This window comes from Spermophilus citellus (genome assembly GCF_964194105.1).
Source record: "Spermophilus citellus genome assembly, chromosome: 7".
Classification (NCBI taxonomy): domain Eukaryota; kingdom Metazoa; phylum Chordata; class Mammalia; order Rodentia; family Sciuridae; genus Spermophilus; species Spermophilus citellus.
Genome location: NC_138188.1, coordinates 144,050,215 through 144,069,981, shown reverse-complemented (window position 1 = coordinate 144,069,981; position 19,767 = coordinate 144,050,215). Strand labels below are relative to the sequence as shown.

Sequence of the window (19,767 nt, the reverse complement as noted above, 5' to 3'; positions counted from 1 at the left end):
AAAAGTCAGTACTTGTTTTTCAGTACAAGAAATATTTTAATATATTTGACTATAACCAAAAAAGAGTTGCTCTTAATCTCAAAAAATAACATTCCTGATACCAGGAATATGCCATATAGAATTTTCAAGAATTCACTATTCTATTATGTGTAATGTATTTAGTTAGTTACTCTTTCCAGATTACTTTGTGTTAAAGGAACACAAACTTATTTAGCGGTATTAAAAAAAGTGATTACAACCCTGATGTAGCGTTTTATTATTTCTTATTTGAAAGGATGAAAACACCAGAAACTTTTTTTATCTTTGTATTCTCACTGGTATCCTAATAAAAAAAGAAGCAACAAAATAGTATTTCAGATGAATCCATAGAGGTATCTGAGAATATTATACTTGGGAATTCTGTCATATAGTACCATTTCTAATTATTTTCTTACTGAGTAATATTTATGTAGTGTAGATTTTAAAGAAAAATAACAAAATTGATAAACCCTAGCTAAGCTAATGAAGAAAAAGAGAAAACTCAAATTACTAAAATTCATGATGAAGAGGAAAATATCATCCCAGACACTACTGAAATACAGACAATAATCAGAAACTATTTTGAAAATTTCTACTCCAACAATTTTTTAAGAGGTAAACACTTGGAAACTTTTCATAATTTAAGGACTTCCTATGAATTTGGATAGATTTCTATTTATTTCCTGTTTCCTCTATGTGAGCAATCTCTGGGCTCTTAATTTTTTCCTCTTTCTCCTCATTAAAGACTTGTTTAACATCACCTTAGCATTGCTCTTTATGCTAACTTTTCAACACTCTGATATACAAAATTATAGTCCTTTTAAAACAATGTTATCCAATTTGTCCAGTTTCATATTCTTTTTGAAGCATCTTATTAGTCAAATTTTATTATTTTATTTTAATATACTTTGGTATGGTTGTTTGTTTCTCCCCAAAAGAATATAAGCGTTCATGAAATTTTCTCTGGTTTGAAAAGCACTTTTATTATTATGGTGGCACAACTGAGAAGAGAGTGGTCCCCCTGCTAGTATTTATTCAGTGGTATTAAAAAAGTGATTACAACTCTGATGTAACATTTTATCATTTTTGGGGGGTTAATATAAGAGGGACCCTTATACCTGTCAACTGCTAATGCTAGTCATTCTTAATCTTAGAGATTTCACCCTTCTTCACTTTCCTTTTCTTTGTTGTGAAAGCATTTTGATGAGTATTGCCAAAGATGGAGAGATACTAAATGTTAGTAGAGAATGTAATTTTTTCCACTTTTTAAAGTGAAAAATCATATAACTATCAAATGGCAAATTTTCTTTCTTGTTCAAATATAATAAAAGGTAAATCAAAAGTTTTCTAAAATAGTACTAACTCTCTATGTTCTATCCACTTCCAAGGTAAACATTATATCTCTTGCTAAATATGAAGGATATTTACATATTTTATTTTAGTAAAATGAAAACAGATATTTAATTATAGTTCAATCAATGTTTAGCTCAATGTTTCTAAATCAGAGCCTTCATAATGTAATTTTTTTTTAATACCAGATTTTGAATCTAGGAGATCTTAACTGCTGAGTCACATCCACAGTCCTTTTTATTTTCTATTTTGAGACAGGTCTCACTAAGTTATGTAGGGCTAATCACTAACTTGCTGAGGCTGGCTATGGATGTGTGATCCTCCTACCTCAGCCTATGGAACTGCTGGGACTCTTGGGGTTTCATGTGGAATTTTTTTTTAAGTATAGTGAATGGAAAATAGATCCCAACATGAAATTTAAGACTCATGAATATTAACCCTCATGGAGATATAAAACATTACAGAATCCATTGAAGCAATTTAATTTTTTTTTGTTCAGATTCAGTTATGATTCAGCTAATATTCTACAAAAATTTAAAGGGGTGATTTGATGTAATTCTTAAGACAATTCTATTTGGTAGCTGAAATTTGAAAATACATTTCAGAGGGGAGTAAATTATATAGGACCAAATTTAATTATGGAAATTTAAATGGTTTGCATTAACAGCGGAGTAGAAGTTTACTCAGGTACCCCTCTAGACATCTCAGACTTAGGCAATATGCTATAATACTTACCAAAGACTTGGAGAAATGCCTGCTTTTCATCTTCTCCTGCCTTATTTGTGGCCCTGCAGACATAAGGCCCTCCATCACTATTGATTATGTTCCTGACAGTGAGTTCTGTATTGCTTCCTTTCAAAAGGTACTTTTCACTTTCTTCAATGAGCTTGCCATTCCTAAAGAAGAAAAAGAAGGTTGTTCTTCATAAATTTGTATTCATAACCCAGGAGATCATAATCAACTTTTTGATCTATAGGCATCAATTATTTCATGGTTATTGTCATTGATAGACAGTGATATAGTCCAATCAAAAGTATGTTTTAGTACTCCAGTAATTTAATCTGTAAATAATAAAATTATGCTTAAAATTTGTTTTGACTTTAGAGACAAGAAATCCATTGGGCAATGTTGAAATCTTGACTTTAGTCAGTTTACAAAAGCATATTTGTTCAATTTAAACTTTGATTATTAGCAAAAACTCAGTATTCTTTGGTTATTTTTATTCCCTTCATACATTTTAAGTTGGTGAGCCAACACATCTTTATGAAATATGCTTATTTTCTAGGTGGGACACATTTTTTAAAATAATTTCTATGGAAAATTTATTTAAATAAATTCCAATGTAAGTACAATATAAACACATCAAAAATTTTTATTGTATATAAGTACTATCAATACATTAATGAAAAAATCAAGTGAAAGCACAATCAGAAATATTATGCTGGATATAATTTAATTAATGAAGGAAAATAGGAAGTTTTTATGTTTCCTTTTAGACACAAATAATTAAAATTTTCCCAATTATTTTTTATTCACAAATAACATTTATTTAATAAATATTCTCAATTTTTTATTTGTTTTAATTAGTTATATATGACTGTGGAATGCATTTATGTACTTTGATATATCATACATTAATGGGGTATAATTTCTCACTTTTCTGATTTTACATGTAATAGAATCACATTAATCATGCAGTGTTTATACAATGAAATAGATCTAATTCTGCTCTAAGTGTGGTATATATAACCTTTCAAGTATTTTCTACTAGACTGTATAATAGGAGATATTTTAAATATATTAAAACTCTGAAACATTTCTACAATTGCCCTTATTAGTTGAAAAACTTTTTATGTATTCTCTTTGCTTCTTTTTTTTATTATCCTCATTATCCTTTACCTCATTCTTTATTTTTCTTCTTTGCTTCTCTTCCTAGTACAAAAATATAGTGGTTTGAATGTCTGAATTGATCTTAGGACTCACTAACATAAAATGTTTAGGATTTGTATTAGTCAGTGGGAATATTTACTTTTTCATATAAATTAGAAACTAAAAAAAACCTAAAAATTTTATTAAAATATTTCCAAAATTAAACAAAACATTTCTATGATATATCATGAATATTTGAAGTAAATTCTGATTACATTTTCCAGTAAACACTGACACATATTCTAATAAAATTCTTATTCTTTTGTGACTCAATAACATAATTTTTCCCAGTTTCTTATGACATCTCTACATAAATACTAGGAAGTGTGCATTTCCAAGAGAAGTAGAAATCCTTAAAGTTAAAATAATAATAATGTGTATATAGTATTCTGTAGTTTTATTTGTATTTTCCAAATGTTTAAGTGATAAATAAGCAATGTTATATACAAACTTTATTATGAAATAGAAGAGGAGGAAATACGTCACTGTTCAGCCTATAAGGCCAATATTGCCTTGAGGTGTAACAATTTAAGAATGAGAAAATAATAATATTATATTTCTCGTAGTCATTAATTAATTCAACAATTCTTAACATTATCATCATATCTATCACAATGATACATAAAAATATAGCATATCTTAAGTGGGTTTTAAACAAGGAATATAAGGGAGCCCTAACATTTGAAAATCAATGGAACTTATTAGATTAATGGGCTAACAATAAAAGTGTATAGAGTATTTTCAGTACATAGAAAACAACTATTTGAAGGGAATGAAGGGAGAGATGTAGAATTGCTGCTTTTCCTCTCACTTATTTAAATACCACTTATTTGTTTCTGATTATATTTGTGAAATATTCTTATAATTCCTCAATTTTTATTCCTTGACTGTCTTCTTTACTTCTACCAAATGGCTCTTCTCTCCCAAATTCAAACTTTGATTCCTTAAGTCCTCTAAGTGACTGTATCTGAAGATAGAGCCATTAAGGACATAATTAAGGTTAAATGAGATTACATGGGGCAACTTATCCATGATGGAACAGGTGCACTTAAAAGAAGATGAAGAGATCCTAGAGATCTCTTTCTCAGTCTTTCCAGACAGTGGAGAGAGCATATGACAAAAAAGGAGACAATGTATAAGCCACTAAGAGAGAGCTATCAGAAACCAACCCTGCTGGTAGTTTGACCATGGATGTCTGTCTACATCTACAAATAAAAAGCACAAAAATAAAAACTTCCCCTTAAAACTAATGTAATTTCTATAGACGTTATGACCACATACTCCCTTTCTCCTAATACATACTTTATATCCAGAGGCTAAAATGACTATTTACATTTAAAGTAATTATTTTTCCATCCTACTCAATTGAAGAAAATAATGACATATGAAGCTACTAAGATGAAAAATTATAGATATAAGTTACAGTTTATTTTCTCTGACTCTGCCTCCTCTTGTCCCTATGATTATTATTTTTCTGATTAAATATAAGAAAACAATTTTGAATACATATGAAACTTTTTAAAATCTAAGTAAATAAGTTTCTTTGGAAATATTAAATTATTAAAATAATATTCTGTAACAATATTTTTTCATCATAATAGTTGACCTGAAAGGTTTTCTGTGATGTAGTTAGATCTCACATAAGTAAACTGTTAAAGAGTAGATTTAGAATACAAATTTTACTCATATGATAGGTTGAACAATTTTAAAATGACAAATTAAACTCATGAAGTTTTAACTTTGCATAATTACCTTTTATCTACACATAAATAAAATATACAATTAATTACATTATAATAAAAAGTACACTTATAACAATGTGGCCTGCAACACTGGGATATCTATTTCAAGACACACTAGTTGTAACATTAAAAGGTAGGATTAGTTACCAGATTCCTAGGCCCATTCTAGCCAGAAACATGCCCTGGAAGACAGAATAAGCATCATGAGGGCAGCCTTGGACTCAAAATCAGAGCAGAACACACTGCTTATCTCTTTAGCAATTAACCTCAGGAATTGAACTGAAAACAGTAGCCTTATTAATTTTTAGATAAAATTAAAAACATTGCTTTACTTCTTGACAAAACGATTAAAAATCCAAATAGTATTCCATGAGCCAGACGACACATGCATGCTTAACCTACCTTGACCAGGAGATGGTAGGTTCTGGAGAGCCTGAAGCCCTGCAGGACAATGTCATCTCTTCTCCTCTCTCTGCTGTGGCATTAAATGATTTCTGAGGCATTGTGATTGCTGGTGGCACTGAAAGACAGATAGACATAGAATAAATAGAGACAAAAACGTTTGAACCAACACCATTCTAAGACTTTTTGTCCCCTTTTTTCTAACTGCTAAACATTAAAAATTGATGTTAAATTCTAATTTAATAATAAGAGAATATTAATGTCCATTGCTATGCATTTTTATGTACAATAATTAGAAAATATTTATAATGTTGTTTTATTTTTCTTAATCTATTAAAACAAACAATGAACTATGTGTTTTAACAAACACATACACTTTTATAAAATGTCTCACAAGAAGACAATACCATCCTTACTTAATCAATACTGATATTTAATTTAAGCATAAATGGATTTCCTATTTGGTTTCTCATTGCTATATGTAATGCCATAAGCAATCATTCACTGCTTTAAGACAGGGCTTTCAAATTAGGTGTCAAAGCATAATGTTCTTTCTGATTAACTGCACTTAATTTCTTCAAACAACTATAAAACATTTTATGAAGAGAAACTGCTTAAGCCATAGAGAGTATGAAAATAGATTTTCATGAACAATTCAATTTTAAAATTAAGCATCCCCAATTTCTAACTAATTACATTGCAAAAGCTGCATATGCTGCAAATTTTGGACAGGTTGAAACTGTTACTGAAATGCACTGTTGGCAATAAACAAGTTACTAACATCCATAACAGAAGCTAAATTTCAAAGTAAAGCATAAATTGTAACTCAGTACACAGTTTCATTTATTAAATTGAATGTGATAAAGTAGTATTAGAAATTAATTCTCATAATAAATGAATTTATTTTTTACATATCCAAACAACATGGCCAGATAGGTACTTATAAGTTTAATTATAATTAAATATCTCTATAATAGCATTATGTTATTTTCAGGTCAGTAACTATGTTTCATTAGCTCACTTATAGTGAGAATAATAAGTTAAATGTATATCAATCATTAAACACAACAAATCAAGTTTCTGAATTTACGATGTAGATATGAGGAACATGATCTGACATGTTATCTCTAAAATAATAATGATGAATGGTATTTAAAAAGATGACTTTTTAATATATTAATGCTTGATTTTAAGTACACTGCTCTTTGACTATCTGTATGTTATTTTTTCTTCCTGGTGATAGTAACAAAAAAACACAATTTAATAAAAATGCATTGATTTGCTTTTTCTAATTTATAAAGGTAGTTTGAAGAGCACTGTTACTATTTGTATTATAAAAGTAAAGATTTTCAATACATTAAGGAATTAAAATAAAAGTGAACTTTTAGCAGAAATTCTCTCTAACATCAAATATAAATAGACACTTCCAAATTGATAATGAGGTGCTTCAGTTCTTGTTCTGAGCTGCCATTCAATGGAAAACTTTATTTAATTCTTTAACATGATTTTCTTGTTTATAAAGTAAAGTAAGCTAGAAGATCTATAAAAACTGACCACTTCAATAGTATTAGCTTATGTTATCTTAAATCTTCTAATAAAACTTCTTCTCTTAACTTAGTGTAGGTTAGCAGAACACTACTAATATTTTATGTTCATACAATTTTGTGAAAAGATACTCTCCAAATAGTCTGTAAAATAATAATATCAAAATCTGAGGAGGTTTTTCATTAGTTCTAATGCCAAGGTATTCAGGGAGTTTAATACCCACTGTTTTGGACTATGGAAATCATTTTTTATGTATACTATTATTTTATTGATTATAAATTCCACAGTGGAATTAAGCAATATTAAAAGTTATTGCAATTGTATTTCATTCAGTCTTCTTGTTTTCTCATAAATCCTATGCCTCTCTATTTTTACTTTTTAAAAACACTTTAATTCAAATTTGACTGCAACAGAAATATTCTGTTTTAATACACTTATTGATATTTGTATTCTGTATCTGTTAATTTGTCAAAACTTCCTGGAAACAAATCCATTTTTATTCTTTAGTTGCTAGAAATAGGGCAGGTGTTTAAGTAGCCTCATAACTTTCAACAATATGAAGGCTTTGGTTACCTTCAAGTTATCATTGCCCTCACTGGATGCTTAGGCTCCAGAGATACCACTAATTTAACAGTTTAATTTCCCTTTCTTCAAAAATGGCTCCAGCTATTTCATATGTCTTCCATGTCTTGTAAGCATTTCTCTACCCACTTTTCCTCAAATATTTCTCGGAAGATGGATGTCACCCTAACCAAGTATGTCACAGTTTTAGTAGTTCAGACTAACCAACATCCATTAATTCCCCCAAATTTATTCTGGCTAGCAATAACTAATCTCATTCTGACACAGGCATAAAGTTACTATTTATAATGATTTCTTTTCAGTTCTAAATATATATCAGAGACTAAATTCACACATAGATAGTTTATCTATCTGAGGACCACTAAAAAGTCACCCCACAATTATTTTACATCATTACTCTCTCTTTAAAAATCTTCAGACTATGTAGCTATTAGAAAATCACAAAAATAACTCAGTCCTTTACCAAGAAGAAACATGGACCAGTTTAATAATAAAGTATCTTGTTGCTTTTACTTTTTGTTTTGCCATTCTCAGTCTATATGCAAAGAAAATTAGTTTCTTTTCTTAGGTCTTCCCATAAATTAATTATCACATGATTCCTTCCATTGCATTTAAGTATTGAAGATAAAAAAGTGGAAAAATTCAGAAACCACATTTGTAAAACTAATTCCTATTATTCAATGAACTTACATTTTTTGCATTTTTCATAAACTCAGTTTCTTATAATATTATGGAATAAAGAATTTTAATATTATGTAGATGCTTTTTTTTTGTAATGAGGTACTTCCATTATGGAGACCACATTATCATTATTTTGATCAAATAACTGGTACTTTCCAATGGTTATATTAGGCTTTAACATAATTATTGTATCTACATTTTTTGTCTCTCAGTTTCATCTGCTTTGCTTTTTACTACTTTCTAAAATGTTGTAATATGATCTAACACCTCTAAATTTTCATTAATAACAGTTCTGGTTCTTGAAATAATATTCCATTTCTCACTTACAGAGTTGCTTAGTTTAAATTTCTATTTAACAGGAATATATTTTCAACTAAAGAAACATAATTTAAGGACTATTAAGTATCAAATTATGGACCAAAAAGTAATTCTACAACTTCAGTTTGAAAGATAGTACATCTCCAAGGTTCAACTAAACATATATAGTTAACCCTTACAGAAAACTGCAGATGAGTTGTTTGTGATTTTGAGTATCAGCAGTTAATATTTTTGTCTTGCAATAGTATTTAATCAATATGTCTTTACATACTTGATTGAGAATGGTAACAAACACTTTCCAAGTATTAATTGCTAATTTGTGAAAACAGTAAAGTGGTGATATAATGATGATGATATGTTGAGCAGTGAGTTTTAAAATCAAATCCATCTGAAGAAAACAGTAAGATCTTTGATGCAACCAGATTACAAGATAATGAAGATCAAGATAACTCATTACATTGATTGAGAAAAAGGAAAAACATTGCATTGGCATTTTAAATTCCATTCTTAGTGATCTCCGAGAAGTTGACAATTCAATAAAATAAGTGTTGCTTTCAGTGGACATAAATATAAAAGTAAACACAATGTTAACAGATGATCTGTGGCATTTTCATAATCATGATCTGCATTTTACAAATGTTCACTAAATTAATCTGATTTATATGCTCTTCTTTAAAATTGACTTATAAAATAGTTCAACTTCACAGGTTCAAAACAAAGTAAAAATTTAAGCAATTTAACCTCTTTCTTCCTTAGTTACTTTTATAACTTGAATTGTTTAGGCAAATATTAATCCAAGTTTTATTCTTTCTTCTTCCTGCTTCAAAATATACCTTTGTCTGTATAATAATCCATGTGAAAGATGATATGTAAAGAACTTCCTCACTTTTTTTCAAACTGTGTAGTATTCCATACCATCTGGAAACACTGTTGGGCATGTTAGGTTACCTTGATAAACACAGCCAAATACATATATTTTACAACATTTATCTATTTTAGGAAGTTCTGACTTAAGCTATCCAGAAGTGCAATTTGGAGGTCACCTACAGCAGAAAGTCTCAAAGTATGTTTGAAGAAACTCTAAGGTCTCCAATACCCTTTCAGAGGACTCTGGGGCCCTCTCTTTACCAGTTACATATCTGTGGGCAGATGAATTTTCTCCTGCAAAAGTCAATTATTGACCTTGCCAATGGAGAAAAAGTTCAATAACCTCTTTATCTGAAAGAGTGTTCAGGTTCAAAAGTATATAATGAAATATTGAATTTGGTAGCACATTGCAATGTCTACCTTGTATCTGCTAAGTCACAATAAATTCATATTCAAAACTACATAAAATGGTCGAATCTGAGCCATCTTGGCAGTGCCAATGTAGCCTGATCTGTACCCCAAAGTGGATGGTGGCCAAGCATGCCCAGTGGACTGCATAGGGTGGGACACTTGATGTTAGAGGAGCAAAACAAAGATAACAGCCATGTAGTAATTAAAGATTGATCACAAAAGATGGGATTTATTTTTATAGAATTTTTAAATAACAAAGGATAAAATCTTCATAATTTATAATTCTAAAACAGAAAAATATAAATTTTGTATATGAAAGCTAAATAAAGACTCTCTCAAAGAAATTAAGTAGGAAAAGATGTGCACATGAGATGAGAGAAAACAAACTGAAGTAATAGATTTAAACCCTATCCAATCAATATAATAACATATTTAATGTAAATTATATAAATGTTCTAATTCAAAGTCAGAAAATGTCAGTATAGATGAAAAAATAAACCTCATTGTATACTTCTTATGAAAGGTCACTTTAAAAATCAAGAAACATTTAGGTTAAAATTAAATGGAAAGGAATAGACATTCCATGAGACCCCTAATAGGAAAAATGGATGGGTGAAATACAGAAGTATCATTGAAAGATTTCAGAGCAAAGAATTTTATCAGGAATAAACACAGTCATTTCCTAATGATAAAGAAGCTAGTGCATAAGAACTCATAAAAATTCCAAATGAGTTATCAGTTGGCCCCTAACCTGATGATTAACAAAACTCCAACTAACATAAAAATAATTCATACTCTTTTTAAGTACAAAGAAATACATTTGAAAATATACAGACCAAACAAAATGTATGCTTTGAATCTATTAAAGTGAAATTAGAAATCAATGACAGAATGACAGCTGGAAAATCTCCATATATTTGGAAGTTAAATAATATAATTGTAAATATCCTGCTGGAAAAAAGAATATTCAATAGAAAATTACAAGATATTTTCAAATCAATGGCAAAATACATAACATTATCAAGAGTGGTGGAAAGAAGTTAGTGCAGTACATACATATAGGTATGCATGCATCAGATGAAAGAGATTTTAAATGAATGTACTCAGTTTAACCCTAAGAAAACAGAAAAAGAATATCAAATTACCCTCCCATCAGTAAAAATAGAATAATAAAGGTAATATATGAAAAAATAAAAGAGAAAAAAATCAAGAAATTCAAAATTGGGTTTTCTTTTTTTCTTTTGAGAGAGATGAACATTACTGAAAAAAATCTAACCAGGCTGATCAGAAAAGAGGGAGAGAAGAAGGAAGAGAACAAAAAATGAATGAGAACACAAATAATAATAGTAAGAGAATGAGAACATTAGCTCAACTACAGATTCTAAATATATTGACAAAATAACTTGAAGATACTATAAACAATTTTATGTCAACAATTTTCAGCAGATTAGATAAAGCTGACAAATTCTTAAAAGATATCAACTATCAAATTTCACTTCAAAAATAGCCTAAAAATATTTTTAAAATCAAAGGGTTAAAATAATATTTTATTATATTATCACAGTGCAAAATTTAAATCCAAGTAGGCTTACTGATGAATTCAATTAATTATTTAAAGGAAATATAATTTAAATGAAACACAAACTCTCCCAACAGAAAGAAGGAAAGTTTTTCTAACTTATTCTGTGAGGCCAATTTTCCTTTGAAATTAAAATCAGACAAAGGAACGACAAGAGGAGACAGCTGATGATTGACAGCCTATAAAAAAATACAATTCATAACAAAATTGTAGGGAATTAAATCCAACAATATATAAAAGAATAACACACTGTGATCCGGTGGGAATAGAAAGCTAAGTAACATTCAAAAATCTAAGAAATGAATTAACCAAATCATTGTATTTAAGAATATGCCTCATGATGTCATCTCAGTAGATTCAGAAAAAAATATGGAAAAATTCAAAACCCATTTTTAATAAAAATTCTTGATAATCTAGGAACAAGTTACTTTCTCAGCTTGATTATAAAACAAAGAAGCATAAACTACTAGTGTGCAACTAAGGAGATACATAATATTGTAAGAAAGTATGTTTCCTCCCTCCAAAGTTTAAGGACCAGGCAGGGATAATCACTTATATCACTTTTGTTTAACAAGGTAGTAGAGATTCCAGTGAAAAGAGGGAAGTAAAGCCATCTAGTTAGGAAAAACACAAGTAAACTATATTTATTCACAGTTGGCATAACTACAGCCATCTTCCTTTCCCCCACCCCCACTTTATGAACACAGTCCTTATTCTTAAGAAATAACTTGCCGGTCCTTGAGGAGTAAAAACTTGTTCATCTCTATCTTTGAGAAATAGAAAATCACCTTTGACAAAGTCAGGTGATGGTTATTAAGCCAATTGCAAAGGCTAACCCTGCCCCTAACCCATGGCCATAATCTTGCATATCCAAAGTAATTCTTGAGATAAAGTTGCTGCTCTCTCTCTGCATGAGATAGCTTGTCAGGTTCCTGACAATAAATCTGCTTTTGCCTTTGTCCTTGGTGTGTTTGTGAGATCAGTCCTGTGCCAGTTTTCTGTCAACAGTGATACTGTATGATCATGAAATTCCTTTGGAACCTAATAATAAGCCAACTACAACATAATAAAATCAATAAGTAAATTTAGTAATATTTTATTTAAAATATTTATTTTTCAGTTGTAGATGGACACAATATCTTTATATTATTTATTTATATTTATGTGGTGCTGAGCATCGAATCCAGGGCCTCTCATGTGCTAGGCAAGTACTTTACTGATGAGCCATAACACCAGTCCCAATATTTTAGAACATAATTTTACTACCCCCTCTATATAGATCTTCATCTACCTTTCTAATATCAAAACAATTAAAAATTGAAAATGAAAGACAACAAACACATGTAATTATTTTTTCAGTGCTGAGAGTCAAATAAAGGGATAAAATTAAGCACTGACTTGATCAGTGTACCAACATTGAGTTACATCCCCAGACCCAAATTATACAGGGTATTTAGAGATAAATCTGGCAAAATATGTGCTAGGGCTGTATACAGAACTTTAAGAAGCACTGCTGAGACTAATTGAAGACCCACATATGTAGGTAATTATACTGTATTTGTCAAAAAGAGGCATCCTTATTTACAAGAAAACAATTGTCCCAAAAGTGATATGTAGCTTCAAAACCACTCTACAATATACTTGGCAGTGTATGTTTGTGCATGCATGTGTTGTAAAAATTGATATAATGACTCCAAAGTGAACATGAAAATGAAATTAACCTAGAATATTTGATTGTATGTTGAAACTCTTCTGAAAACAATAATGGAATTGAAGAGGTTACAACAAATCATTCCCTTATTATAAATCTGAAGAAACCAAGATAGTTTGGTATTGGGGCAAGAAGACAAACAGATGAACAGAATACAGTCCCTAAAACACATACATTATCAAGTTATTTTAAATCAAGGTAAGGTTTTGATTGTTACAGTAAAGTCATTTCAGCAAATGTGGTGAAAATTGGACATGCAATGCCAAAAAAGGAAGAAAAAAAATGTGTAGAACTAATTCCAAATCAAAAGTTTTAAAACTATCAGAGGAAAACATTGTGGAGTTTTATCATATTTAGTTTAGATAGTGAATTCTCAGATTTAACACAAGCACAATTCATTAAAAAAAATGGACTTTATTAAGGTAGATTTTTTCCCTTGAAAGTCAGTGATAAGAAAATGAAAAAATAAGGCATGTTTTGGATAAAATATTCCAAAATTGTATATATGATAAAGGAATTCTGTACAAAAGACAAAATATACAGGGAATTCTAGAAACTCAAATTTAAGAAAATAACACAAGTAAAAATTGGTTAAATATTTCAAAAGACATTTTACCATGGTTTGAAGGTTGGCTTAGTGGTATGGCACTTACCAACCATATGTGAAGCCATGATCCCTAGCACCACAGAAAAAATACAAACGCTATAAATGATTAGTGGTAAAGGTGATCAATGTATTTACTCATTAAAGAAATGCAAATTAAACCCACAATATGAAATTACTAAATATTTATTAGTATAAATACACAATTTTTGATTCCATGAAGCTTTGGTGAGAACTTGAAGAAACTGGAATGCCTATACACTTATTCTAGGAACCCTTTCAAAGGGATTCTACAAACATTTTACAAAACATTTTGGCAGCATTTTCAAGTCTTATCATGCCATAAGATCCACCATAAAATGTGCCCATGCCTCTCATGGGTATTTTACTCAAGAGAATTGAAGGCATATGTCTGCACAAAGACTTACAGACAAATGGGTATAGTAGCTTCATTTGTGATTCAAAAGCTGAAACCCCTTAAAAAGAATTTTGGTGAATGGACAAGAAATACCAAAATAGTACTAACTTGAACATTTTGAAGCAATAAAAAAGAATGTATTTTGCTGCTTAGGATAACATGAACAAATCTCAGAATCATCTCAAGTGAGAGAAAACTGTAAGATTTCACTTAAAGGAGAGTATGTACAGGCTGGGGTTGTGGCTCAGTGGTAGAGTGCTTGCCTAGCACATGTGAGGCACTGGTTCAATCCTCAGCACCACATATACTTTACATATTTGACAAAATTACATGCAAGATAACTGGAATTGGCTGTGTAAAAGGAAAGATGCCTGGTAGTAAAAGGAAGATGCCTTCCATATAATAGTAAGATAATGTGAATTATTTCAATAAAAGAGAAAACAATTTAAGTAGCAATGACTGCCAGTCACAATATCTCTACGAGTGGTATGTTCTCATTTTTGCAAAAAATAATTAAAAGCTGAAATATTATTCCTGAAATTACAGGCTACCTTCTCTACGCCTATATTGATGATATACCCTGAGGCTATATTACCTTTGTTCTTGAAGAATAAATGACGTAATCTGTGAAATAATTTGACACATAAATGGGTCAACTCAAATTGGTGAGAAAGGTACGATGTTAGAGATTTTTAGAGATAGAATTTACAGTTCAGGTAGAAAGATCTATCAATATCTCAGAGATACTTTTGGATGCCTGGTATGTGACTTTTGGCCAAGATAGGGGCATTGAAATTTATGATCTATGGAGACATTCTCCTAGTAACCCCTGAAGTCATTTTCTGCACTTATTTTTTTGTACCTGTCCTAAACAATGTTTAAAACCTAACTTGATTACCTTAGGGACCCCACTGTGAGGTTCACTGAGATACCTCAGTCACCCACACCTTTGTGGCCATAGTTGAAGATACATCACTATGGTGTGTATGTGCAAATTGGGCCCTTCAGAATCTTGCTTGTAAGATTAGCTCTGGAGTGCCCAAAGCTGGCGTACCTTGTTCTCTATACCACATTCTTTCCTTCAAAATGAAACCTCTAAATATATGTACTCTGTGGAATCTGGCAAGTCTTTTGAAATACCTGAACTTTAAAAAAAAATGACAGATGCGGACATTGTACTACAAGATATCACAAGGGGAAATTTTGAAATAAGGCAAGCAAAATTAATAATTCTTGCTAGAATTGATGCTTGGACTAAGTCCTATAGAGCAATTCGGCTGGTCAAAAAGAAAAAGGAAGAAAGAAAAGAGGAAAAGAGAGATAGTCAGTAAAAGAGAGAGAGGCAAAGATGAGGCAAAGAAAGAGAAATAGAGAGAGACTGTGTCTGCATGAAGGATAAGAATGTTTAAAAGACCATCCAGTAACAGGAACAAGTATTATGCACAATTCGATGGTTATAAACATTTTTTTTCTGATTTCAATTAAATATTCTCTGATTCTTAAATATCTTCACTCTTCTGAACACTCATATTGTTATAATTTGGATATGAGATACAGGAGCTTTGAGAGGTCAAAGCTCCTGTATTAATACAGAATGTTCAGAGCTAACATTATTAGATTGTGAAAGCTGCAACCTAACCACTTCATCCTCCTTTTAATGGACTGACTCGGTGGTAACCATAGGTAAGTGAAGTGTAGCTGGAGGAGGTGGGTCACTAGGGGTGTTCCCTAGAAGGGGACATATTCCCTGTGTTCCTAGTCACTCCCCAAACTCCTTCCAGCTTCCTGACCCCACCATAAACTGAACAGCTTTTATCCACTGGATCCTTGCCCCATCATGTGCCATCTCATGTCATGCTCAGAGCTATGAAATTGGCTGTCTATGTGCTGAGACCTCCAAAATAATGAACCCTAAATAAACTTACCCTCCTCTAAATTGTTCTTGATGGGTATTTTGGTCATGGTGATGCAAAAGCTTACTAGAACACATACTATGTGTACTTACATTGTTACTGAAAGCTATAAAATGTGACAAAACAAAAACTAAAGGGAACAAATACTCATCATAACAACTTTGAATGCGAATATTATTGATGCTGCTTCCCAAGCTGTCCTTTACTGCAGCACACTTTCAGGATTAGGACTCATGAATGTCTCTCTAGAGTAATTTAGACATTGATTGTTCCAAATGTCATTCATCTCTACAATGTCAGATCCTATCTTAATGGTCCCTTTACTTTAGTGATTGATTCTACAAAATGATAAAAAATTTGCTTTATTGAAGTATCTTGTGGTCTCTCTGGATTTCTTGAAGCTTCTGTTGTTGTTATCATTGTTGCTTTTCCCATAGATGACAGGGTTCAATTTTGTAATTATCAGCCAAATATTTGATAAGAAAACAACAAACACTAATCCCTATACGACCAGCAGAAGAATGCCATCTGGAAGATAGCTGAATTTAGAGTGGGAATCTGATTCAAACATGAGACAATGCTACCTCCTCTTTTCATTGGTGAATAAAACATTATGTTGAAAATGGATACATGCATTTCTATAGCCATTCTAATACATTAGGCCTCTTTAAAATGTATTAAAAACCTGAATAAAAGGAGACATGGAGAAAAGATTAAGGACTACATGTTATCTCCTCAGATCAATCATTAATGTGGAGGAGAAAATCCCCAGAAGTTGACTTAGATAGAGAATCTCTTCCCCTGCCCCTCTGTCTCCTCATTTAATGTATATAAAATGAGAGTTGCTAAAATGAGGATTAAATAAGAGTTAAGGTGAATATATATTTTTATATCTTTACATTCCCAGACTAATACATCAAATTTAATGGAATCACTTTCAATATTAGTGGCATTACAGCAGAAATATATTTGATAAAATATATAAAGTGTGGTTTTCACAAATGCTTACTTATTTATCTTTTTGTAAATTATATTTTGTATTTTACATGTTATTATATGGATTACCCTCATAAGTTACAGTCATTAAAATTACTCAAAATCACTTGTTGTCTGCATGTTGGAATCAATTATATTATTAATATGCACAGGGTGAGCTGTCTTTTATGCTCACTATTCTTTATGTTATTCCACATTGTGCACAACTTAAAAGGAATTACAAAGTAACTTTTCATTTATTATAAAAAGAAAAATACTTTTCTTCATTACATTGACATTGAAATGATTAAAAATGGGTAGGAATATAAAAATCACTTCCAGAGATCATTGAAATATCAAAATGCAGTACACAGTCAAACACACACTTGCACAAATATCTCTGCCCATTATCATCCACTGTTGATTTTCATGTTCAAGGGAAGGCCAAAGACACAATTGCTTTAAAATTATACAAGTAGGTGTTTTTCATTCAACCTCAAATTTCCTGCCCACATGACCCCAAACTTGAACTAGAGGTTATTGGAGCATTCTTTAGAAATTTACAAAAAAAGATTTAGAAAATAATGAATCATTATGCCTGAGAAGAACATTTTATAAAAATAACCCTCTATTGACTTTATTTGAAATTTAAATTATTTCCAGTTCTTTCATGTGTATGAACCTTTAATGAGTGGCTATGGAGTCTAGAAATCAGATGATGGGTGATGTACCTGATAAAAGCAAGAGAGATGATATTGACCTCTTTTAAAATAGTATATCCATGATTTGTGCATAAGTGGGCATGTTTGTGTCTATATAATTTACCTAATATACTTAAAGAGTTCAGGAATTCATACTAAATTTGGCCAGACAATTCAACAAATCTCTCTGTTAATCTGCTTTTGAAAGATTTCAAATAGTGGCTCAAGAGTCAAACCTGACATGATAGTAAAATGAAGTCACTCACTGATAGGCTAGAGAAAAAGTTTTAGATAGGGTATAAAGTTGAAAGTTTAATTGGTGATCCCATAAAAAAACTTATATAATCACATAAAAACATAGGAATTACTTAGGAAATATCACTGGAAAATAAATATTTGCCAGATGAGAGAACCCAGCTGATTATAAATAGAATGATAAAGTCATGTAACAAGATTTCTCTAAATTATTGACCAAAGCCAACTGTGAATCTATCTACAGCCTCACCCATTTTCTACTCATTTCTTCCATACTCAAAATAAAAGGTATCTTACTTCTATATTTTCATTTTTCATTATATGTTAGTGTATATTTATACTTCAAGTCATTATAATCTGAATTTTACACAGGTTACTTAAGTGATACAGTTCAACCTTAATGTCTCTTGTAAGCTCATAATTATCAAATTCAGAATATAGCAAGGTTCATACCATATTAAATTTCTGCTAGTATTTGCTACTCTGGAAGCTCAAATTCACATTACAAATCCTGAAATTATCTGTAATTCCATTTACCTGTGTGTACCGGTATGCCCTGATGATTTTACTTCAAACATGACCTAACTATATAGCTCTCCTTTCATTTACTTGTTCTTTCTACCTGCCTCCATCCTTCTGTCAACTTTCTTACTCTCTTGCCAGCCTGCTTACTTCTCAATGTCAGCTCAAATTTGATTTACAGACCAGGCTTTTAATGACACATCCATAGTTCTCCATGTTCTGTCTCCACTTGCTTTAGTATATGGTCCACTAAAACTACACATATTATATTCATATATATCCATCTTTCCCATAAATAATAAGGGACTTCAGTGAAGGTGATTATTTTAAGTTGTTGAGATCAGTTCTAAACAACCTGATGAAACTGATACTATGGTAGGTCTGTTAGTATTACAAGTATAACATAGTGTGAAATATAGCCAAAATTTTGTATGTACCTATTGAATAAATTTATGAATGCAATATAAAATAATTTTGAAATGTCAGTAAACAATCTTAAGTTAAATTTCTAAAGTTTTAATAAGTTGGTACAAAAGACATGATAAAGGGTCAACATCAGGGGAAAGTGAGAGTAGAATTGTCTAGGAAAATTAGTGAAGTAATTTTAGGTGAGACAATGTTTAAATTAATTGTATAAGGAAGAAACAATCCACTGGCATTACATGTGTATAACTTCATAAAATTACAAACAATGTTAAGATAACAGCACTTAGAAATATGATTTATTTGATACTCAGGTCTGCAACTGCAGGTCAGCTGTGATTCTGTTTCTTATGTCTACAATCTGGTGTCCAGGATTAAATCGTCTCTATTTAAGTCATGTAGTTTCATGGCAGAAGAGAAGAGCAAGAGAGTCTGAAGAAAACATGAAGTGTCATGAAGTCTGAGTTAAGCCACTCTTCATGTTATACTTGCTTAACTGACATTGGTCAGTCCAAGTCACACAATCAGTTAGGAGGGAACGCATGGAACTCCCATTAGAAGCAGTGTACTTACATGGCATTGGACAGTGATATACAATCTTCTTCAAGGGACATGGAGAATTTTTGTGAAAAATTTTACATAGGAATTGAGGAATACAGTAAGAAAATCATAAAGTCAAGAAAAAAATAGGATCTACAACATTTAGTAATGTTAGTACTGCAGATGCTATGTAATATCTGTTAGATCTAGCAAGGATATCATTTAGCTAACTGCAGTTTACGAAAGATTCTGAATTAAAAAGATGGAACATGAGAGGAAAA

The 19,767-nt window shown here is 30.7% G+C and overlaps 1 protein-coding gene across 2 annotated transcripts in view; it reads right to left on the bottom strand.

Annotated features, from left to right (window-relative positions):
* NCAM2 (neural cell adhesion molecule 2) overlaps positions 1-19,767 on the bottom strand; it is a 494,626-nt gene that overhangs the window by 216,613 nt on the left and 258,246 nt on the right. For both annotated transcript variants that reach the window (XM_081301845.1, XM_081301846.1), the window contains exons 6-7: positions 5,442-5,559; positions 2,104-2,264 (exon numbers count right to left, since the gene is read on the bottom strand). In XM_081301845.1, the coding sequence (XP_081157971.1) occupies positions 2,104-2,264; positions 5,442-5,559 (279 nt within the window). The remainder of the gene's footprint in view (positions 1-2,103; positions 2,265-5,441; positions 5,560-19,767) is intronic.